Below are 24,213 nucleotides of genomic sequence, written 5' to 3'. Positions count from 1 at the left end.
CAAAACAAAAGGGTAAAATGTCTTTTGGGGGTGAAGTACATACTAATTTGAATAGCTAGTACAAAATTAGATCCTTGGGTCAACTATATACATGTTGGCATGAAATCAGAACCAGATTGTGTACAAAATACCTATTTATTGGACAAAACCAAACACTTACCTAACAGAAAACGTTAACATTCCCAACATTGGATATGATTTTTACATTAAAGCATTTTAGTAGCTAAGTAAATATACATAGGTTAAATAGAGAATTGGCAGCTATACTTTGCTCCACGTGATATGCTTAATCCTAAACCAAAATTAAGAAAACATAATTGTTATGCTTACACAATACACTATGTAACATTAAAATAACTTGCTTTTCTAGTGATCCGCTAGGTTTCTCTTACATACATCACAGACTGGAAAGGGTCATTTAGATTATCAAATCTAACTCTGTATAGAAATCAAAATTAAAGCATCCCCAACAGATGGTGTCCAGGCTTTGCTTGAACGCTTCCACCGCAGGGGAGCTCCTTACTTCTTAGGATATTTTCCTTATATTAAATCAGTATCTGACTTTCTGTAATTGAAATACATTGTTTCATACCCTATGCTCTGAAACAATGGAAAACAGATCTTGATAATCTTGTGTGTATCATTTTTCTAGTATCTGAAGAGTGCTTATTACATTTCCCCTCAGTCTCCATTTCTCAAGGCTAAACAATCCCTTTAAATTACCCTGATAGGACTGAAGTTTTAGTCCCTTGATCATCCTTCTTGGTTTTTTCTGAACCTGTTATAGTTGGTCTTCTTAATGTGTGATGGCCTGACTTAATTCTTAAGGTGACTCACACAATTCTCTGTGATACAACTTAACAAAATCATTGCCAGCAAGTTAGCTCAACATGTTTTTCCCAATGGTTCTTTTAAAACCATCTGGGGACATGAATTAGCAAAAGTTATTTATACTCTGTATGCATCCTTCTAAAGGGGAAAATGAATTTGTTTTCACTACAACTACTGGGGGGACAAAATGGGCATCTGAGAAGAATAAGCTATTTGAAAGCTAAATAGTGAAACTCAATTAGGCAGAACCACAAAATCCCTCCATGCTCATCTACCCCATTGAGAAAGACTGGTGCAAGCTGTCTTCCAAGTTTTCAGTCATTGGATATAACTTTACCATATTAGTAAAATTAACTCAAAAGATCTGCAGATCTTGGCCTTAAGGTTCATTAACATATTAACTTATCCTTAACACAGATACCTAAGTATGAAAGATAGACATGGAATTTGGGTATATAAAACTGTCTGCCAATATGTAGCACTGAAATTTTGAAATGCTTTAATGCTTACATTGGCACAATTGTTTTGGAAATCTGCTCATCATCATCTTCACTTGAGCTGCTACAAGTTGCTTCAGAATCCAAACTTTCTTCCACTTGAGACAGCAGCTCTGCTGTAGAACATGCGAACACCTTGATTTCATCAGGTGCAGTACCCAAATCAGACCATGTATCTTTACTCCTATTAGCTTCTACGCTGTTTTCAACTTTAACTGTAGTACATTTTTCATAGTTTCCATCCAAAAGATTGTTTGGATCATGAAAAGCTTTCATTCTCTGTAGCTGATGTTTCACAAAGCATTTCATCTGCTGGTCACAATGTTTGACAATATGCTTTGCCAACAAAATTTGCAAGTGTTTCTGACTTCTTTTGGCCCGGTTTAACAAAGCCTGTTGTCTGTTTACACACTGAAGTAAACGAAAATTCAATTCCTGTTCTTTACTACTAGGATTGCAATTTATTGTTACTTCTGGGGCATCATGGAACATTTGATGGAACAAGTCTCCTTTTTTTGTATCAGGATTAACAAATAAAGCCTTGCCACAAAAGCCATTTCTCCGGTACCACTTACAGTTTGGAAACTGCCTTTCTTCTGTGCTCCTCAATTCAGTTAAATGCAAATCCAGTAGCCTCTCTGTTTCCAGAAAGCTTTTCATAGTTTCTGATAAAGCTTCCCCTCTAACCTGTTCCCCAGATTCTGAATTAATACTCTGACTGAAATGTGTATTAGTGCTGTTACATAAAGGATTTCTCAACTTGGTGCAATTATGCTCTTCTAAGTTCTTCTGAATACAATTGTTGTTATTTACACTGAATGTTAAATTAGGACTCATTAATAAAGAGCAATGTTTAGACGATTGGGGATCAAAGTATTTTAAGTTAAAGCAATCAATATTGCGGTTGACTTGAGAAGCAGGAAACCCCAAAACAGAACAAGAAAAACTTGTGGCAGAACCATCATTTATCTTCTCTTTTACTGGTCTAGTACTTTCCATGCCTAGTGTTTCACTGGACTCCATCTCTCTTGAAGGTAAAGAAGATGATAAATAGACACCATGACTTTTCATTTCTTTCTCTTGGACAGCAGGTGTCATAGCTGTTTTAAACTGCTTACAGCAAACCTGTAATAAAAAGAAACAATAAGATTGTGGAATAAAGCTGGTGGAAGTGTGTCCATAGCAAAAAAAAAAAAAAAGTGAATAGTACTAGATAGAAGTTCAGTAAATCCAGCTTTTGCCAAATTGGGCACCCTCTACATTTTGGGACTTCAGTTCCACAATTATCAGCAATAGCCATGCTGATTGGGTAATTCTGAGAATTTAAGGTCTCATTTTGGAAAGTATCTTTGTAGGAGCAAGCCTACAAATGCCTCTTCCATGCCATATCCTGATGTTCACTTTTCTATCTTGATTTCCTTATGATATATTATTTAGGATTAGGGCTGCATGCATTTGTAAACTGAATTCTGTATTACCCCAAATTAAATGCTGCTAACTGTGAAAAGTCAAAATTATTTCAGAATGTTAATACTTTGCAGTCCTAAACACACTTATTAATGAAATGAATGTAGATATACTTATTTCTAAGTAAATTTGAATATAATTGCACTGTAATACTACGGTATTAAATTTATTTTCTTGGAAGGAAGTCCAACTGAAATAAATTATTTTTTTCTGAATAAATTTGGATGAGGTTGAAAAATAATATTCTATGACATACATGTCATACTGTAAACTATGAGACGTCTTATTTAGAAAACTATTACAGCTTACAAAAAATTTTTAAAGCTCCACTTTAATGTTACTGGAATTCTGAGAAAGGGAACTGTCTCAAAGTGGGAAGTTTGCAATATTTGTTGACTACTGGACCCACAAACCAAGGTTAGCATGTGGTTACTACGAGAGAACTGCTATTGTTGGCATGCCTTCGCAGGTGGTAGCACCTAGCTGACTTACCCTGAAAGCTAATCATGATAAATTCTGGTTACTATTTGGGTGAGGGACTGATCAGGAAATTAAAAGAAAAAGAAAAATCTGAGAAAAATCAAACTTTGCTTAAGAGTATTTTAATATTTTTTACTGTTTGCATGGATCATGGTTATTATGACAGGGAGAGGAAAAGAAGAAAGATGTAAAATAGGATTCCCTGTCAATGGATGAGAAAAGCATTGCCTAGAGCTTGGAAATCTGATGCATTTCTCAAGCAGTATCAGTGACGTTCAGCAGTCTGTCAGTTTGTAAATATGTCTACAGGCATATTTCCAACTAATTAAAAAAAAAATAAAGAGCATGCCTGAGGGGAGTCTCCAGTCATGCTGGTACATAATAGCCTTTTTTTGCAACAATCCAAGCATGATATATCTAAAATTCTTCATAAATAAATTCCAAATTCCATAGCAACAAAGGGAAGTGGAAGCTCCAGCACTGAGCACCAATGGCATGAAACAAACAGGAACCCTGATGCATATTTTTACACAAGTGCAAAATGGCAGATGGACATTTTTACACAAGCACAAAAGTATCTTTCAGATTTAACAAACGTAAGGGTTTTTAACAGAACCTCTTCCCCTTGTAAAATATAGGTTTTACATATTCAAAGACTTGGGGTATCTATAGAAGTGTACATATTGGTGAAGTTTAGCATCTTTATCTAAAAATGACTAGTCTACCAGTGCTTATAAAGAAAGTATACAGTTAAGAAAGTGTGATTATGGTTATATATATATATATTTCTGCAAGTTATATATTTATATCTTGCCCCATCCTTTTTTTTTTTATCCATTCAATCATGTCTGATTCTCGGAGACTGCTTGGACAAGTCCCTGCAGTTTTCTTGGCAAGATTTTTCAGAAGTGGTTTGCCACTGCCTCCTTCCTATGGCTGAGAGAAAGTGGCTGTCCCAAGGTCACCCAGCTAGCTTCATGCCTAAGGCAGGACTAGAACTCACGATCTCCCGGTTTCTGGTCTGGCGCCTTAACCACTACACCAAACTGGCCCTCTGCCCCATCCTGTTATGAAATCATTAGTTTTATTTATAAGGGAAGTCACACAAATTCATTTATTATTTTGGAGGATATCACAAACCTTGAGTGTTCCCACGCTAAAGCATGTATTTAAGGTTGAATTATTGCATACACTTTTTTATAATAAGAAGGAACAGTTGGCTAAAGTTGTGGTTCCCAAACTATGTGCTAACATGGCACCATGGGATATTTTAAATTTTTGAGGGAAACTCAGCAATACTCAACATGGGTTGGATACCATGCAAACTACTAGTTTGAAGAAGTTCATAGTTTTGGTCTAGGGGTGCCTTGAAAAAATTACTGAGACAGTAAGGGCACCGTGAACTGAGAAAGTTTGGGAACCTCTCAGCTGAAGTTAAATTCTTAGATGAGAAAGTTAACTTCTTATGGATCCCAGCCACCTCCTGGCCAATACAAATACTTGGTCTCTTCATCTCTGCTAAATAGGAATTTAACAAGGTTTATGTTTCAAACAATATATTTTATTACATTACACCAGGCAATTACATCGGAAAGATGATGAGAACTCTAGTTTGTTATTAGCTGTTAGACTCAAACAAATTAAACAATGTAATATTGAACTATCTATTTGGGGAAAAGGTTCCAGATTTTTTAATTAAATGTATATTTCAATTCTTCATCATTAGATGAGATTAATTCTTTTTGAGAAAGCCAGATTGTCACATTTAACACAGAACCAGGTTACTAACCTTACCTTATTTCTTTTGCTTCAAGGAACTGTCACTACAATTTATTTATTTTATAGATTTATGTCAAATATATCACCCTGGGCAGCTTACAAGATTAAAATGATAAAAACATAAATAGCATAAAACCCATAGCAGCCGAGAAATTATAAACAACAATAAGCAATTAACAAAACCAGGAGACTGGTTCCCTTGCACATCTGGGGCCCCAGGCTCAAGCACAAAGCCAAGTCTTGCAAAATGCGAGCAAGAACAGGCCCAGTCTGTTCTCCAGAGGGATGAGGGTGGGTACTATAATAGCACTGCTTCATTCTCCACCAGCTGTAGCTTCTGATTGCTCTTCAAGAGCAGGCCCATACAGAATGCATTGCGGTAGTCCAATCTAGAGGTCACTAGGGCATGAGTGACCATGAGTCCTGATCAGGAACAGGTGCAACTGGTGCACACCCAAAGGTGTGGAAAGGCCCTCTTAGTCACAGCTGCCACCTGCTCCTTGAGCAGGTGGCAGTGAGTGCAGGAGGACCCCCAGATTGCACACTGGTTCTGTCTGAGGCAGTGCAACCCCGGCCCTCCCTAAATGTGAAGGCTAAGATTTTAATTCCTATTTTGACCCATAGATTAAGTGCTTGTTCCTCCAACTACTATGCACCCACTCATGGTGGATTTATACAGAACAATAATAATGGATTGTTAATCTATCTTTTTATGCTAACACATAATAGCAGGACCTAGCAACTGTCATTTATCTGGATATTAAGAAAGTGTTGGAATGGTTTCTTGGACGTTTGAGACAGGCTATGACTTATATGGGTTCCCTCAAAGTTGTATATCTTGGATTGATATGGTTTATTCTGCCTCTAAATCTTGTTTAATTATCAAGAGGTATACCCTTTCCTTTATGTCCACATACATGCTTCTTTCTTTCTTCCTTCCTTCTTAATTTGGATTTAGAACCTTTGAAAATGTACAAATAACAACTTTGGAAAACAAACATTAATGGAATGATAAGAACGATATCAGATTTTACTATGTCCTGGTAATATATATGTTTTACAGATAGGGCAGAAACCTATTAACCTGAACTCTTTAATATATGAATTTGGTATCCTGTCTAATTATTCAATAAACTGGAATAAACCAGACTTGATATTAAGTTACAGCATTGGCTTTCAGCAATATATTTACTTGATAAATATAAAGACTGGGGTTCTAATAGTGAAGTTTATTGTTGTAACTACACATCATAATGTAAGAATGCAATAAAATACAATAAAATATAACATTAAAACAATAAAATAATGAAATAATGAAATAATAAAAGCATTAAATATAAAAAAGGTTACAACAAAACAGAGCCAGAGCTACAACTAAGAACTTAAATATTTCTTCCTAAGTTTAAGTGAGAGCAGAGCAAAAGTAGCAACTTGGTTGCTAATAGTTGGAAACACATCTGCAAGAAGATAAATCAGTTTTTCAACATCAGAGCCCTTGAGTTCATCTGCCATTAATAATTTGGCCCTGATCTCTTTGTAAATGGGGCAGTGGAGGACATAATGGATAACACCCTCCACGTGACCAATGCCACAAGGACAGAGGCGTTGTTTGACGGAGCTTACAAAACTTCCCTTTGAGATATGCAGAGGGCATGGTCTGCAGGTGAAGGGATGTTAAAGCCCTTCTCAGTGACACACTGGTTATGTTAACCAGGTACTGGGAGATTGGCTTCTATGTTTTTTATAATGATGGTACCAAGATGAAAATTTGGATGACTGTACCGCAATTGCATCTTTATTAGCATCGATAAAGACTGGGGTTCTAATTCCTCTTCTGAGTTTGGTATGAGAATTCCTAGCAAACTTTCTCAACTGGTAAATCTGAACCTATCTTCCATTTTTATCCAAATTAAAGAAGATTTAAATGGCCTAGAATTCCTGAATATTTGGGGTAAAAAATATGATCAATATGAATTTAATTGCAAAGTTGATTGATATTTTAAGAGTATTTGTATATTTATTTGACCACATTATTTTAAATGAATTTATAGTATAGTAAATGCATTTCCATGGCAAGGGCAACCTATGAGACTTTCACTGCAGAAAATTAGTTACCTGTTGGGAAAGGTTGATTTCCCACATGTTCAGGTTTATCACTGGGCATTTATCCAAGCTTTGGTCACTGGCTGGAATAAGGAAGTTCAGAATTCAGCTGTTTAGGGAATTGATTTGACTGTTATTATTTCACCCCATTAAAATCATGGCATGTATTGGGAACCTTCTAATTTGGGTAGGGATCCATTTTAAAACCTGCAATCAATGCCTGTACTTAATATTTGGAATATATTACCTTGCAGATCTAATTTTGACCTTTTCATCCATGAAAAGTTTAGTAGGCTTAGACTACTATCCAAAACAAAACCAGTAACGAAATAGATTTGTTTTAGGTATTATGGATCCAATAATAGTACAATAGCACATGCCTATAAAATGAAAATTGGTTCTATATTAGTAGTTGCATAGTCATTAAACAGAGAAACATACAGTAGAAATAGTTTCATCAGGTATATGGACAGTTGCTGTCCAATCAGCAAAGTTACTTTAAATTTCGTGCTTTACAAAAAATTCATACCATTAAACTAGATTTAGGGGAACATGTGACTAATAGGGGTTTGGGGAGAGTGTTTTGAAGAGATAAAGAAGAAATTGGTGTTTGGAAATTAAATAATGCAGACATATACTAGCTTTAACTTTTTTAAAAAATGTCCTCAGCATCTGGTATTTAGAGACAGTATACTACATTCAGCTATCCTTCATTATGAAAAACTTCCACTGACACTTTATGAGTAAGAACAGAACAGGTAAGTGGATAAGAGACAAGAGGAAGTTATGTAAGAAATTATTAGACATAATAAAGACTTGTAGATGCCCATACCACAGTATGCATGTCATAAATCAAGACTCATCAACTGAGTTATACAGATGCGGCTAAAAGTATTGGTACCCCTCCACATTTCCCCCAAAATAAGTTGAAACTAACCCAAGTAAATGAGATCTGCCATTCTTTATTCCATAATCCATAGAGCAGGCACTTCACTTTTTTATGTATGGCAACATATTGTTTTAAATAATAAAACAAATGAAAATGGCATGGACATTAACTATTGGTACCTCTAACCTAATATTTTGTAACACACCCTTTTGAGGCAATAACTGCAATCAAGCACTTTCTGAAGTTCTGAGTAAGACTTGTACATTTCTCAACTGGCAATCTGTCCCACTCCTCTTGAGCAAACTGTTTTAGTTGTATTAGGTTTGATGGGTTCTTTCTCCCAACTATGAGTTTCAAATCTTTCCATAGATGTTCTATTGGATTCAGATCAGGACTCACAGCAGGCCACTTCAGAAAAGTCCAATATTTGCTTTTCAACCATTCTTGGGTTCTCTTAGAAGTATGTTTGGTTCGTTATTCTGCTGGAGGACCTATGACCTATGAGAGCTTTCTAACATTGGGCATTATGTTTTGCCCCTGAATGCCTTGATAATCTTCTGATTTTATTATGCCCTGCACAGATTCAAGGCACCCAGTGCTGGAGGCAACAAAGCAACCACGTAACATTACGGAACTCCTCCATGTTTCACAGTAGGTGTTCTTTATTTTAAAAGCATCATTTTTTCTTCTGTGAACACAGAGCTGCTGTGACTTACCCAAGAGCTCTAATTTTATTTCATTTGTTCAAAGGACATTCTCCCAGAAGGACTGTGGCTTGTCAACATGCATTTTAGCAAACTCTAGGCTTTTTTGTGTCTGTCTTCCAGAAGTGGGGTTTTCCTGAGTCTTCTACCATGGAAGCCACTTTCTGTCAGACAGTGACAGATGGTATGACTTGAAATTGTTGTATCTTCATTTTGGAGGTCAGCCAGGATCTGTTTTAAAGTTTTTCTGGGTTCTTTCTCTAACAGAACTATCCTTCTGGGGTCAATTTTCCTCTTGCAGCTACATCCAGGAATGTTGGCCATAGTCCCATGGACCTTAAACTTCTTGATAATATTAGCAACATTAGTCACAGGTACATGAAGCTCTTTGGAAAAGGTTTTATAGCCTTTACCTTTACCATGCTTGGCTATTACCTTCTTTCTTTCCTCCTCAGACTTTTTTTCCTCTTGTCCATGTTCACTATGCTGCACACGATACAAAATGTGTGAGTGAGCACTTTTCTCCATTCAAATAGGCTAAGTGACCGAATATGAGATTGAAGACACCTGTGATACCAATTAAAATAGTCTGCTTGAGAGATCATTAAAATCCAATAATGTCTTTTAACTAATAAGACGTACCAATAATTATGCATGCCATTTTCATTTATTATTTATAAGAATATGTTAAGTCATACATCAAAAGCAAAGTGTCTGCTCTATGGACTTTGGAATAAAGAATGGTGAATGCCATTTACTTGTGTCAGTTTCAACTAATTTCATGGCAAATTGGGCTTCTTTGGGAAAAAGTGGAGGGGTACCAATACTTTTGGCTGTGTCTGTCTGCATTTTTTCTCATTCCCTTTTATCTTCTAAAAGCATCTTTCTCCCTCCTCTATATATTTAAACACCCCCAGCACTAAACAAGAAGTAAAATGCTACTCCTTGTTAAGAAATCTCTTCCATTTGGTATGTGCTTGCTTGCCTGCATTTCTAAGTAACTTGAATGGGAGGGATGGTTATGTCACTCTTCCCCCACCTGGAGAAATTAACTAAGAGTAGTAGAGATTAGAATGCATGATTAAAGGATGAAATTCTCCTCTCAATATAATATTCCTAAGCAAGCTCATATTGTCTATCCCTCACTAAACCTATGATATGATATATGATATGATATATATGATATGATATGATATATATGATATGATATATGATATATGATATGATGTGATATACTATGGGATTGAGGAATGAGTTACAATCTTTCATCCATCAAGAACAAGCTTCCAACAATTTGAACAGCTTGCTAACCAGAAGTCATCACAAAGACTGAGATTTATACTCTCTGCCAATACCAAAGTACATTTTGTTTCAGTCATCTAAAAGATCTATGAAAACAGGGGACTAACTAGTCCCCCGTTTTCATAGAAACTGAAACTGATAGGTTTCAGTTAATTGGGTTACAAATACCCAGAAATTTGATAAGAAACCTGTAATTTGAAAGATTGATGAAAATAATCTCACTAAAGGGGATGGTACATAATTTTTAATATTCAAGGGAAAGTAGTTTCACTCAAATAATTCCTTTAAAAAATATAGATAACTATTAGTTCAGGGTTTTTCAAACCATGTTTTATGGAATGCTAGGGGGTTGCATGAAAGACTAATGACCAAAAAGGAAAAACAAAAAAACCCTCACTCAAACACAGCCAATTTTTTATCACTAAAGCTTTAGCTCTTGATCAGCAATTCTGGAATTTTTTTTTAATTAACGGATTCCAGAGCCTGAAAAAGTTTGACAACCCCTGTACTACCTGACTCACAATTTTTGAATGGGTTGAATCACAAATTACATCAATCACACCAAAGGCGAACAAGACTATGAGTCATTCTTGGAAGAATATTCAGATAGTATCACAACCATGTACTAAAAAAATCTTGTCTACTTTATGGAGGCCATCATAAACTTATCCAACTATTTCAACATTTATGAAGATAATATAAATACTATTATTTATTACTATTTATTCTGTCTGTAATTTGGAGTTAACTGGCTTAATTTATCCCATGTAAATTCATGCACATTAACACATTCCAGAATAGGAATACAAACATAAGTATTCCCATACCATGTCACCTTTACTTTCAAAATAATTTTCACTTTTTAAAAGACAAAACCAAGTAGAAAGGCAGGATATAAATAAAATATAATTAATTTACAATTCTATCATACTGTTTTAGTACTTCCTACATATATTTGACAAAAGCCACCTGACATGTTAAGGGCAGTTTTGCAGGTAGATATTCTTCTGATCAATCTTTGGCATTTCTACTTAAGGAAATTAGGTAGTAAATTGATAGATACCTATTTTAACCCTTTTTGGGGTGCTGCCATTTAGCACAGTATTGTAACAAATTGTTGCATAAATAAAAATACTAGTTCAAGACGACATTATCACACTGGATGATTAACAAGTCACATATTTTAAGGCAAATTCAAGTCACAAACCCAGCAAGTTACCCATTGAAATACAGTAACACATAGGCAGATCAATTCATTCAACAAGTAATCACATATCAGCATATGATACAAGCTTTTATTATTTTCATTGTATTTGCTAAATGTGGTAGCATAAAATATATGTATATTCAACAACAATTTCCAGAATAATAGAATTTCCCATTTGGGAAGATACAAAAGATGAAATTCAAACCTGACAGTATATTGACTTATTAGCAGTATGACTTTAATAAATGATAGAATCCAATTGAACACTGATTTACTTCCATAAAATTAATATTTTTCTCTCTTACACCACACTTTTAGATTTATTATATTTGCAGAATATTTATTGCCATTGTTAACCTTAGTTGGCTGAATTTGTTTTTGGATATACACCTACAGAGTACTATATAGGACAATATTTCATGTCAGTATACTGAAAACACACATAAATGCAAAATATATTTCACTCTTTCATCTTAAGAACCTTCAAGTTCTGAGGAAAACTCCTACACCAGGATCACTCTATTCCTCCCACCTGGTCAAATAAACAATTTCTAATTTTTTAAAAAATGATTTAAATGGTAAGAGAACTGGAGGCAGACAATCTGGTCTCAGATTTTAAAAGTATTCTCAAACAGACCAAAGTCTAAAACTTGCATATATATGAAATAATTCAGTCACATTTTCTGACAGTCATATTTTCTATGCTATGTCCCTAATGCTTTACTCAGACGAGGTTGGATTGCCTAGAATAGAAACTAGAGCTTGGCAACTAATACCATCTTACTGCTGAAAATCAACCTAGCTCCTGTAGGGCTTCTGCTGTTCTTAGTGTGGGACATCTTCCAATCCCAATGGCGCAGAACTGTAGCCAAGAATCTGCTCCATTTGGGTATGCCTCCTGATTTCCTTTTTACGATGGGAATTGATAAAGCAAAGGAGGCTATTAAACAAAGACTAGAAGATACGGAATTCCAGAACTACTTGCAGCTACCCCAGGCTATACTGACTGTAACGAAACAAGGAAACTGCAACCAACATAAAACTTATGCAAGTTATCCTACTCCAAATATAGCTGGGACTTCTCTATAGCAAGCTTCAATGCCCTTCCCTCTGCAATCATGGATGGTAAATAAAATCAGACACCCTTTTCACATAGAAGATGCCCCCATGTCTCTGATGAAATTGAAACCTTAGATCATGTCTTCCTGAGGCATAGATTTTATACTCCCAATCAATCCAATCCTTAAGAGATAAGATTGCCTGGTCATCCAGATCAATGGTATTTAGAATTCCTAAAAGATAGGCATCCTGAAATCACTATAAAATAGTTAAATTCTGTGCCCAAATCATAAGTCTTCACTATGTTCAGACTCAATAACAGAAGTAGGTGATTTACTTCATTAATAAGATTTTATCCCAGCTTCTGCACACCAAGCAGTTCGAAAACATGCAAATGTGAGTAGATTAATTGGTACCGCTTCGGCGGGAAGGTAACGGCGTTCCGAGTCGTCATGCTGGCCACATGACCCGGAAGTGTCTATGACAACGCCGGCTCCAAGGCTTTGAAATGGAGATGAGCACCGCCCCCTAGAGTCGGACACGACTGGACTTTACGTCAAGGGAAACCTTTACCTTTACCTTTACCTATATTGTCTTTGGTTTTTTTAACTTTTAGGACCTGGTCTTAGACTGTAATAACAAATGTTCATTCAACCTAGGTCTGAATACAGGAGATAACAACTTGACATTATTAGATATTCATTTCGATATCCCATTATCTGTATCTTAATACAGTTATGGCTTTTTACAACCCAGGAAAATATTACTGTGTTCAAATGAAGAACGGAAAAAATAGTATATCCCATTCAGAGTATAATGAAAAAGTGGCTGCTTCTGGGACTTAATAGAAATGCACAATTTAATCTAAATGTGAATTGTCATTTTCAGAATATCCATGATCCACTTGCATCTATCCATGGTCCAAATATGCCACAGCAACCTCTTTTTTCTGCTGTGTCTTCATGACACTGTCTTCATCTGACTCCCAGTCTATGCCTGTGGAAGCCTTAAATCACCCTTAGTTATAATGGTGTCAAAAGTAGTGTTTTCCCCTATCCTGACATTAGTTTGGTTGTTATTCTGGCACACTTCATCAATCATTCTGCTAGTGGCAAGTCATGTGATCCTTTGGGGGTGGGATCAGCACTTGCTGGCCAATAAGGCTAGTTTGGAAACACCCCCTCTCTTCTGGTTCCTGGTGCTGTGTTCCAAAACCACCCTTTGAGCACTAGGACAGTCTAGTTCAAACTAGGCTCTCTCCCTATACCCACAAGGTCCCTGAACCAATCCCCAGTTTGGAGACCTAGACTGGCCCAAATAGCAGCTGGTCAGCAATGGTGGCAAAGGTATTGTGCACTGAATAAGGAGAGAGTAGACTTTTTCTTGCTGCTTTATGGTGCAACTCTCTTTGCACACTTAACCAACATCCAAAAGGAACCTAACTATCAGCTGATAGGCTCCCTTTCAACCATCCCACCTGAAAATAACTGGAGTTTTGACAGTTGGTTAATCAACCAATTTAGCAATCTTTCAAATCTTACCTCCGCTAACAACCCCAACTCAATCTCACATTAAGGAGATGGAATGGGGGATGTTTTCCCACCAGTTCGTGACATTTGGGGGAGGGGGACAAAGCTGGGATGAATCCACCAATTTCTGTTCATAAATGAGGGCAACATTGTCATATGGCAGGATGGGGATTACTAGTGGGGACAGCATATTATGTGCAAGTATTTTACTAGCTGAAGACCTGGTGGGTAGCACTTTAATTAGGCTGTGTGTAAAAGCCCACCGAATCTATTTTAAAACAGCAGCAAAACATCCAATTTTATACATCCCATGTTGCTACTTAAGAGTTGAAGCTAGAGGAGATATAACTTCAGTCAAATAGAAGTAAGCGTCGGCTGACCATCACCTGAACTGTTAAGCTTCCCTCTCCTCAGTTAGAGTTGAAACCGACCCCACCCCACCCCGCAGACTTCTAAATTACGAAACCTAACACTGGTTCCCAAATCTGAGGTGCATTCTTCCCAGGCTGCCTCCACATCTCCTTCTGCCTCATCGTAAAAAACGGCCCCCTCCCTCGCGCCCCCTGAATCCCGGCTCTTCCTCCGTCCCGCCTCCGCCGCACCCCGGGGCGCGAGGCGGCAGCTCTCCCTCCCCCATCGGACCCCTCCCCTCCCACATTCCACGGGCGCCGCCACGCCCTTCCCCCTTGGCGCCCTCCCCAATCCCGCCTTCCGCTCCTCGCATCCCTACCGCCTCCGTCCTCTCCTCGCTTCAGTGCCGTTACGGCGCTGCTCAGAACTCTACGGCTGCCCTGGGGGGTCGTTTGCTCTTGCCCGCGCGCGCCCCAGCGAAGGGGGGTGGAAAGGAGAGCGCCGCCGGGAATCAACCGTCTCTTCTCAAATTCCTGAGGGAACCGTGAAAGGCAACAACCCCCGCCCCCACTCTCCCCAAGCATCGACTTGCCTGCCAACTCCGTCTGTCTCGTCGCGGGCTGCTTCTCTTCCTCCTCTTCCCTCAGTTTCTCACACATTCCAGTTCACTTCCCCAAAACAAAAGCAGCGGCTCCTTCCCTCCCACCCCACTTGGCGAGTCCCCTCAACTCTCGCTCTTCCAACAGCCGCTCCGCTCCAAGTAAGTTGCCTCAGCAGCCAAACAAGCAGGAGCGGGCGGGAGTTTGGGCGGGGCAACCGAGGCCTCTGCTTGGAGTCGGCCGCCTAATCCAACCAATGGAAAGCCAAGGAGGGCGGCCCTATGCAAATCACACCGCGGTGGGTCGTCAGGATTCCGTCGGGGAGCCAAGCCGGTCTCTTTTGGGTCACCTTTGAACTTGAGCTCCGGCCCGCCCTGCTCCCAACTGCTCCCCTCCCGGTGCGATTATACACTGGAGTTGTGCATTTGTGGATTAGGGTATCGAGCAGACATTCTTAAACGCTTCTTAACACCGTACCCTAATCTATCCCAAGCACGAGGCAGAGATTGGTCCATTGCTCTTCCCTCGTGCCAAACTTTTTTTTTTTAAATCCGTGGACAAGTCCCTGCAGTCTTTGTGGCAAGATTTCACAAGTGGCTTGCCATTGCCTTCCTCCTAGGGCTGAGAGAGCGCAACTGGCCCAAGGTCGCCCAGCTGGCTTTGTGCCTAAGGCAGGACTAGAACTCACAGGCTCTGGTTTCTAGCCTGATGCCTTAACCTCTAGAGCAAACTAGCAAGGTGTTTTTGGACACCCTTTAATGCTACTGACTGAACACTTTCCTGGCTGCTTCAAAAAGGCTGGAGGGGTAACAGGGACGAAAGGTCCGTTACCAACATACTTTATCACTAGCTTTGATAATGTGCTGTTCAGGAACATGCAGGTTGTACCACCACGATTTCCAGATAAAAATATGTCGTTCTCATAAGAGTACTTTGTCCTTAACTTTAAGAGCCTATCTATCTGATGAAACAGAATGAGGGGACATGGCAGTTCCTCAAGAAATAATTGCAGAATCTGTAGGAATGGTATTAGGAAACAGACTAGCAAATAATGTTGAAGGCAATAGTCCTGCAACATTTTAAAATCTGAAAAAGGCCATCATGATATCCATAAAAGCTTATGCCACATTAAATGTGTCAGTCTTTTAAGTACTATTGTGAGCGTATGATGCATTCAAAAAGTACATTGTAAATCTTTCAAAGAGGCATGAAATTGTGCTGCAAGACTTTAGCTACCCCGACATATTTTCAGAAATCAACTCTATCGAGCATGGTTTTTGTGAAAAAATCCCAACTTGGCAATTTTCTCCTTCAGAGGGTAGAGGAAAGCACAAGAGAATGAGCCATCCTTGGCTTGATATTAGTCAATAGAGAAGGCTTAGTTGAGGAAGTGGAAGTAACAGAAACTTGGAGGACAGCAAGTAGGTAATCCTGGAGTTCTTGATTTTGAGGGAATCTAAAACTGCATATCATATATGCTGCATTTTTAAAAAATGGATTTTTTTAATGGAGCCAAGGTTAGAAAAGGCTAAACTTAACCAAAACAGCTTCTTCAGATATCTTCAGAATAAAAAGAATCTGTATACCAGCTGCTCAGTGAAGACAGCAAACTGCTAATGTGTAATAAAGAAAAAACAGATTACTCAACTCTTTATTTTTTCAGTCTTCTCCTCCCCTCCTCCCAAAATGTGTATGTTCCAACAGGAAATTATGAAGGGGTAGGATTGACATCCAAGATAGACTGAAGCAGGTAATATCACTTTTATTTTTTTTCCAGGCTGAAATGAATAGCATTCCAGAGTGCTGAAGGTCTGGCTGAGCCCCTACATAGTATCTTTGAGAAATCCTAAAGAACTGAAATGCCAAATAATGGAGAACAAACATTCCCTTCCAACTTTTATTGGAAGGCATGTCACCTGCAACTGGAAAATAACCTTGTTTGCAAGATTAGTTGACCTTCACAGATCTATCCTCCATGAGTTTATCCAATCCCCTTTAAAGCCAAGCAAATTAGTGGCTATTGCCATGTTTTGTGGCAATTAAATACACAGCTTAATTATACACTTTGTGAAGGTTTTTTTTTGGGGGGGGTCTTCCAATCAGCTTTACTGGATGAATCCTTTTCTTAGGGTTTCCAGAGATAAAAACTTTTCCCTACTTTCCTCATGCCATACATGGTGTAATGGTTGCCTATTCTAAAACACTATCAGACTTATGAGCAGGAATTCAAAGATATCTGATTTATTAAAGAATAGCATGCAGGATCACAGCAGCTCCCTCCCAAACAGAAATGCGCGTCAGCGCCATGGCATGTGAAACGTTACGATGTATACTGTACATTGAAACAGTGAACATGACATACTGCCCCCCCAAAAGAAAGAAAAGACTAAGCAGCAGGCTTCAAAGTGTAAGCAAGGTGGAAACAGCAAACTAAATCAGGAGCATTAACATGGCGGGCAGACACCTATTCAGGATGAGGAAAGTGTTTCCATCGGACCAGATACTGGAGGGTGCCTCAAAGCTTGTGAGAATCAACAACCTCCTTGACCTCAAAGTGCTGTTGGCCGTCAATCATGATCGGAGCAGGAGGAGGAGGTTGAGGAAGCCAGTGGGAGGAGTGGTGGACAGGCTTGAGCAAGCTGTAATGGAAAACAGGGTGCAAGCATTTCAAATTGTGAGGCAGGTCCAATTTAACAGTAACTGGATTGATAAGACCAACAATAGGGAAAGGACCAATGAACTTGGGAGCAAATTTTTTAGAGGGTTGTGGTGACTTGATAAATTGGTAGATAGATACACCTGATCCCCAATCTTGAAGTCGTGTTGCAAGGAACGATGCTTATTGGCTTGAAACTTGTAAGCAGCCTGGGCATCAGCCAAAGCTTGTTGAATCACCGGCCAGGAATCAGACAGCTTAACAGCCCAGTCCGATGCAGAACATGTTTGGGAAGGGGGTTGTGGCAGTTCAGGGATGGGAACAAAGTCATGACCAGAAACCACACGAAAAGGTGTTTGCCCGGTACTTTGATGGACAGCATTGTTGTAAGCCACTTCAGCAAAAGGTAGTAACTCCACCCAATCGTCCTGATGGTAGTTAATGTATGCTCTAAGAAACTGTTCAAGAGTGAAGTTTAAAATCTCAGTAGAACCGTCAGTCTCAGGATGGGAAGACGTGGACAGAGCTTGTTTGGTGCCAATTTTAAAAATGATTTCCAAAACTGGGAAGTAAACTGTGTCCCGCAGTCACTGACCAAATGGGAGGGGCTACCGTGGAGGCGGTAGATGTGGATGAGAAATAGGCGCGCCAATTGCGGGGCTGATGGGGTGGATGCACAGGGAACGAAATGTGCTTGTTTGGAAAAAAAATCTTTTACAACCCAAATGACCATTTTCTTCTGACTGGAAGATCCACAATAAAATCCATAGAAATCTCGTCCCAGGGATGGGACGGGCTGGCCACTGGCTGTAGAAGCCCCTGTGGTTTCCCCCCCCTACGTTTTGACATGGCACAAACAGGACAGGAAGCAACATAGTCTTTTACATCACGTCTCAAGGTAGGCCACCAGAATTGATGACGAACCAAATGCAATGTTTTGACAAAACCAAAGTGTCCAGCAAGTTTATCATCATGGGAACGCTGTAAAATCTCAGCTCTTAAAGTTTCGGGCACATAAAGGTGGTGTTCCACCCACGCCAGACCGTTTTCAAAAGAAACAGTGTCTTTATTAGCTAGCAACCAAGTGTCAGATTTCAGCACCTGGAGAAAGTCCTTCTGTAACTGACAAGGAACTTGCACTTTCTGCTTCCCAGACTGGGCTGGGGGCGGGGTTCCCCGCGCTCGGGTCTGGCTTCGAGTGACAGCAACCAAACCCAGTTGTGGTTCAGTGAGAACAGTCCCAACCACATCTGCCCCCTGGTCAAAATCCTGAGGTAAATGCAACAAAGCATCGGCCAGAAAGTTTTTCTTTCCTGGGATAAATTTTAACTGGAAGTTGAAATGACTGAAAAGCTGAGCCCAGCGAATTTGTTTAGGACTGAGATGCCAGGGGGTGCGGAAGGCTTCCAAATTCCTGTGATCGGTCCAAACCTCGAAAGGGCATTTAGCGCCTTCAAGGAGGTGACACCAGGCTTCCAAAGCGGCTTTTACAGCAAATGCCTCCTTTTCCCAAACATGCCACCGGCGTTCGGTTTCAGAAAATTTCCTGGACAGATAAGCGCAGGGTTTTAAGTGATTTTTAGAATCTCTCTGTAACAAAATAGCCCCAACTGAGGAATCAGAAGCATCAACTTGGACCACAAAGGGGCATTCAGGATCGGGGTGCTGTAGAATAGGCTCAGCAGTGAAAAGGGATTTCAGTTTTTCGAATGCTGCCTGGCATTCAGGTGTCCAATTCAGCACTGCTCCAGGATGTTTTACCTTGTGTGTCTCCCCCAAGCCCTTGGTATGGAGTAAATCAGTGAGGGGCAAGGCAATCTCAGCGCACCCCTGGATAAATTGGCGATAGTAATTACTGAACCCGAGGAAACTTTGCAATTGCCTCCGGGTGCAGGAACATTCTCAGCTTAAAATCGCCTGAATTTTTGCAGGGTCCATTTCAATGCCCTTGTCAGACACCCTATAGCCCATAGTCAAGTTGGGTCTTGTGAAACTCACATTTGGAAAGCTTGGCATAGAGTTTGGCATTTCTAAGCTTGCGTAACACCTGTTTGAGGAGGCGTTCGTGTTCCTCCTCGGTTTCAGTGTAAATGAGAACATCATCTAAATAAACCAGGACCCCTTTAAACAAATGATCATGTAATACTTCATTAATCAATTGCATGAAGACTCCTGGCGCCTTTGCCAACCCAAAAGGGAGGACTTTGTACTGAAATGAACCCAGTGGGCAATTAAAAGCAGTTTTCCACTCATCCCCAGCTCGTATGTGGATGCGGAAATAGGCTTCGCGAAGATTGAGCTTGGAGAAAATCTTGCCCTTAGACAAATGAGCTAACATGTCCTTTATGAGCGGAAGAGGGTACTTGTTGAGAATTGAGATGGAATTTAACCCTCGATAGTCTGCACAGAGTCGAAGCATGCCATCTTTCTTTTCCCGGAATAGCACAGGGGCCCCAACTGGGGAATTTGCAGGTTCAATAAACCCCCTTGACAGATTTTTGTCAGTAAAGTCCCGTAATGCCTCAAGCTCCTTCTGAGTCATTGGATAAATTTTTGGCTCGGGCAAGTTTGCATTTGGCGTGCTTTTATCATTCTCAGCTTTATGTAATGGTTGCCTATTCTAAAACACTATCAGACTCATGAGCAGGAATTCAAAGATATCTGATTTATTAAAGAATAGTATGCAGGATCACAAAGAAAGCTGAGAATGATAAAAGCGCGCCAAATGCAAACTAAAAACCCTCGGTGCAAATGAAATCCCCCCCCCATAGAATCTTCCCAAGTTCACAATCCCAGGTGCTCCTAATGGTTTCTAATGGTCTGCGGGAAAAGTCCTTGAACAGAGAACATAACCCAAACACATTCCATTGTAATGAACACAGATACAGAGCTTGGTACAAGGTTTCACAGCAGCTCCCTCCCAAACAGAAACGCGCATCAGCGCCATGGCATGTGAAACGTTACGATGTATAAACTACATTGAATCAGTGAACATGACACATGGTTTTATACACCTTGATTATGTCCTCCCTCCAACTAAAGAGTGCCAAACATTCTAGCATGTTTTTAAAAAGATGTTTGAACCCTCCAATCATTTGGGTTACACTCTTCTGCATCTATCTTTATTATAACTTATTTTCAGATCTGGACATTAGAACTGTACATAGTATTCCATATTCAGACACATAATATGTTTGTACAAGGGCATTAGAGTTTTGGCAGTTTTATTTTCAGTCCCTTGCTTAATGATTCCTAGCATGAAATTTGCCTTTTTCATGGCTGTGTCAGACACAACATCTTCACTGAGCTATACACTATGACTCCAATGACTTTTTCTTGGTACAGACAACTTGGATCCTGTCAGTGTAAATATGACTTTTTATTTGCCTCAGTGCATCATCTTACACTTAATTATTTAATACAATTATCAAAACTGCAGTGAGAATTCAAAGTTCTTCACTTAGGAAATACAAATCAACTATATGGTTACAGTACACAAGGATACCTGGCTTGGTAATAGTACTTGTGAAAAACAATATTAGAATAGCAGTTGATTGCCAGCTGATTATGAATCAGCAGCATAAACTGGCTACAAAAAGGGCAAATACAATTATTTGGCTTCATCAATAGGAGTATAATTGTATTTTGTGTCAGTTCAGAAATACATCAGGAAGATTACAATATATGCAATATTTTAAAAGGAAAAAATGCATTGGAAGTAAATTCATATTCCATTATTTTTTTTAAAAAAATCCATTATATAAGTTTCCACAGTTAGTATTTCTTTTTCCTTCTGCCACCCCAAAATTTCTCCAATATGAAATCTGTTAATTCTGAGCATAAGGCTACAATGCATTGCATCCAGTTTCCAAGAATTTAACTTCAGAACACTGAGGTTAAAAATACAAGATAGTGTCTCACATTGTTCTATGTGTTTGAATTTATATCACCAAAGACAGACAGTGATTTAATATTAAACATTAAAGGTCAGCCTAAGAAACACATAGTCTTTGTTATTAATGTTTTACAGCTTTTAAAAGATTATTTCACTTCTTCAGTTAGATATATGCTGTCCTTCCTAATTTTCTTTTTGCAAGATTTAATTTTCTGTAGGGTAAAATGGAACTGCATCTACTTGTTGCTTACAATATCTCTTGCAATGAGCTCTTTCATTATTTCATTAGTACCACCATAGATTGGCTGAACACGAGAATCCACAAAAGCTCTGGAAAAAAAGTTAATGAAGCATGTGAAGTAAAGCATACTAATACTAATAAATATAAATATCCATGTCACAGGATCTTTTCCTACCAAGAATTACTGTTAACTATGACCTTGTTAATGGTGATTTGATAGCTTCTGAGACAGCTTCAAATATTGAGTTTCTGCAACCTTGTTTCCCAGAATGTTCCTAAGACCCATATGACCCGAAGCTTCTTGGGAATAAAGATGACAAGTATAACTGTTAAAGCTCAGAATGGGGAAAAAGGAAGAAAAAAGAAGATAGGCTTCACATTTGCTGCTTAGTAAAAAGACAAAATGGAGGAGAGTTTGGATGAACCAAAACAAGAGAAGGAAAGAAAGGGAAATAGCTGTAGCAAAGCAGCTAACGCTGAGAACACAAACACAGGTTTGGGGATGAATTGCACTCAGACATGGTGGTGCTGATGGTGGTAGTGATGAGGTAATGTGTACAAAATCAGAGAAATGAGAAGTGAGGCTAAAACAAGTAGTATGAAAAACATATTCAGGTATTTAAAATATTTATATACTACCTATCATACCATGTACAACATTAAATAGTTTCTATTCTTTTAAAATTATAATAAAACATAAAATAATCTATTTTCTGTCAAGACTGGGAAGGAAGTGCAGGGAAAGAGCTGTGTGTTTGTGGGTTTTTGTGTCTGCAAAGTGATCGAACCAGTTTCCCTTCCTGTAAAATGGATGCATTGTAACTGATCACACCAACTACAGGAGTCATTTTGTGAATGGGCACATTCCCCATGTCAGATATTTTGTGATGGTAATCACAACACCCAAAATTCTACTGATCTCAAGGAATTCACAGTATTTAATTATAGGACATTAACACAGACATTATAGAACTACTTAAAACAGCTAACATATAATAAAATTAAAATGGACACACCCAAAATAACAAAGGGGCCATAAGGTTGTAGATGAATGGAAATTCAAACTATCTGAAAATTTAACAGTTATAAAAACCTGTGCTTGTTGCTCACACCTTATACAGTAAGCTGACTGGAAAAATAAAAGATTCCTTTTATAGATAAAAGATATCTGTTTATGCTCAGTTTGTTCAACTAAACTGCATGAATGGCAGAAAAAAAAAAAGAGTAACTTACTTTGCAATAGGGTACTCCCACATATATCCCCATGCTCCATGAAGCTGCACACACTGAGTAGCCACATTGTTTTGGAGATCAGAAGCCCTTAGAGGATAGACAGACAAGTCTGTTTCTAAACTATTTGAATTGTTATACTCCAAAAGCTAGTTGAAATTATCACTGAATTATAATTATCTAGCTACATTATTTTTCTAAAAAACCACACTGCAAGTTTTAACAGATAAGAAAAATATCTAAGCAATCACACAATAACAACATTCAAAATCCCATTTTGGCAATGGCAATTTTACAAAGGAAATGTTTTAAATGCAGGTTTACATTCAACAAGATATTCATTATACATAAATGTTCAATATGAACAGTTTAACTGGTATAGCTTCTACCAGCTAACTGAAAATGTTTTCTACATCAGTTTAAAGTACACAAAAATTATCTGTACCAGGAGAATTTTCTATTCAGTAGTAAAACCTCCACAGTGCTATACGAATATAGCTAAAACCAAATTCAACAAGTAAAAGAGAAACAACTTTAAGAAGGGTGCTTTAAAGATTACATTGGAGAGTAAGGTAAGAACATGATGGGTTGCAATACACAAAATATGTAGGTACAACTATCATCATACATTCTACACGTTGCTGGAAATGCTACCAAACAGGTATAGACAACTGAAGATAGATGAATGGTAATTTCCTTTTATTACAGCTAAGTAAATTGCTTCTCTATCAGATATTTCAGTCCAACATTATTTTATGATTCCTGGAAATCTCTTATCTGGACTTTTATCTTTGGGGTTCTTTTACCAATTTTTTTCTTGAGACAAACATCTCAAGAAAAATGTGTTCTGCTCTTTCTCTTAATCTTATATCTCACTTCTTTTACTCATGTAGTTAATTTAGTCTGGCATCGGTACACAGTATTCCCTTGGATGTTTTCACTTGTCTAGCTTTGGTAAAACATACGTTAATATGTAACAGCAAAAATTCCAAGGCCCATTGCTGGCCAGTAAAAAATGGAGCTGCAAAAAGGAGTCCAGATAAAGCTATCTTATACAGCAATGGGCTGCTTTTCCAGTCAGATTTAGAAAAAAAATAGAAAACCCTATGTATTTAATACACTGTTAAAGAACAATTTATTTCATTCATTTTAAATTACCTGTAATGGATCCAAGAGATTTTTAGTTCTTTCATTTTGCATTCTTATAGAATTCAAAGTTTTACTATGCTACTCATTTTTCTCCCAAGAATCATTTAGAATGTTGACTCTTTTGTCCACCTCAGAAAAGTATAATAAAATCTCTCCTAGGAAATCAGCCAATAATTCAGTTCAACAGAAAGCCCACCAATTAATCATCCTTCTTTCAAATCAATGCAGTACACTAAATCAATGCA

The 24,213-nt window shown here is 38.4% G+C and overlaps 2 protein-coding genes across 4 annotated transcripts in view; both read right to left on the bottom strand.

Annotated features, from left to right (window-relative positions):
- Window positions 1–14,890, bottom strand: part of KANSL1L (KAT8 regulatory NSL complex subunit 1 like) — a 58,908-nt gene extending 44,018 nt beyond the window's left edge. For all 3 annotated transcript variants that reach the window (XR_010068895.1, XR_010068896.1, XM_063317919.1), the window contains exons 1-2: window positions 14,791–14,890; window positions 1,342–2,453 (exon numbers count right to left, since the gene is read on the bottom strand). Coding sequence is in view for 1 of the 3 variants with exons in the window: in XM_063317919.1 (XP_063173989.1) it covers window positions 1,342–2,426 (1,085 nt within the window). In the remaining 2 variants the exon portion in view is untranslated. The remainder of the gene's footprint in view (window positions 1–1,341; window positions 2,454–14,790) is intronic.
- Window positions 14,891–21,373: 6,483 nt separating this feature from the next.
- Window positions 21,374–24,213, bottom strand: part of ACADL (acyl-CoA dehydrogenase long chain) — a 28,925-nt gene continuing 26,085 nt past the window's right edge. The window contains exons 10-11 of the mRNA XM_063317920.1: window positions 22,823–22,909; window positions 21,374–21,678 (exon numbers count right to left, since the gene is read on the bottom strand). Of these exons, the coding sequence (XP_063173990.1) occupies window positions 21,585–21,678; window positions 22,823–22,909 (181 nt within the window). The 3' untranslated portion in view covers window positions 21,374–21,584. The remainder of the gene's footprint in view (window positions 21,679–22,822; window positions 22,910–24,213) is intronic.

This window comes from Candoia aspera, chromosome 1, assembly GCF_035149785.1.
Source record: "Candoia aspera isolate rCanAsp1 chromosome 1, rCanAsp1.hap2, whole genome shotgun sequence".
NCBI classification, from domain to species: Eukaryota; Metazoa; Chordata; class Lepidosauria; order Squamata; family Boidae; genus Candoia; species Candoia aspera.
The sequence above is the reverse complement of the archived record's forward strand: the minus strand, read 5'-3'. Positions and strand labels throughout refer to the sequence as shown.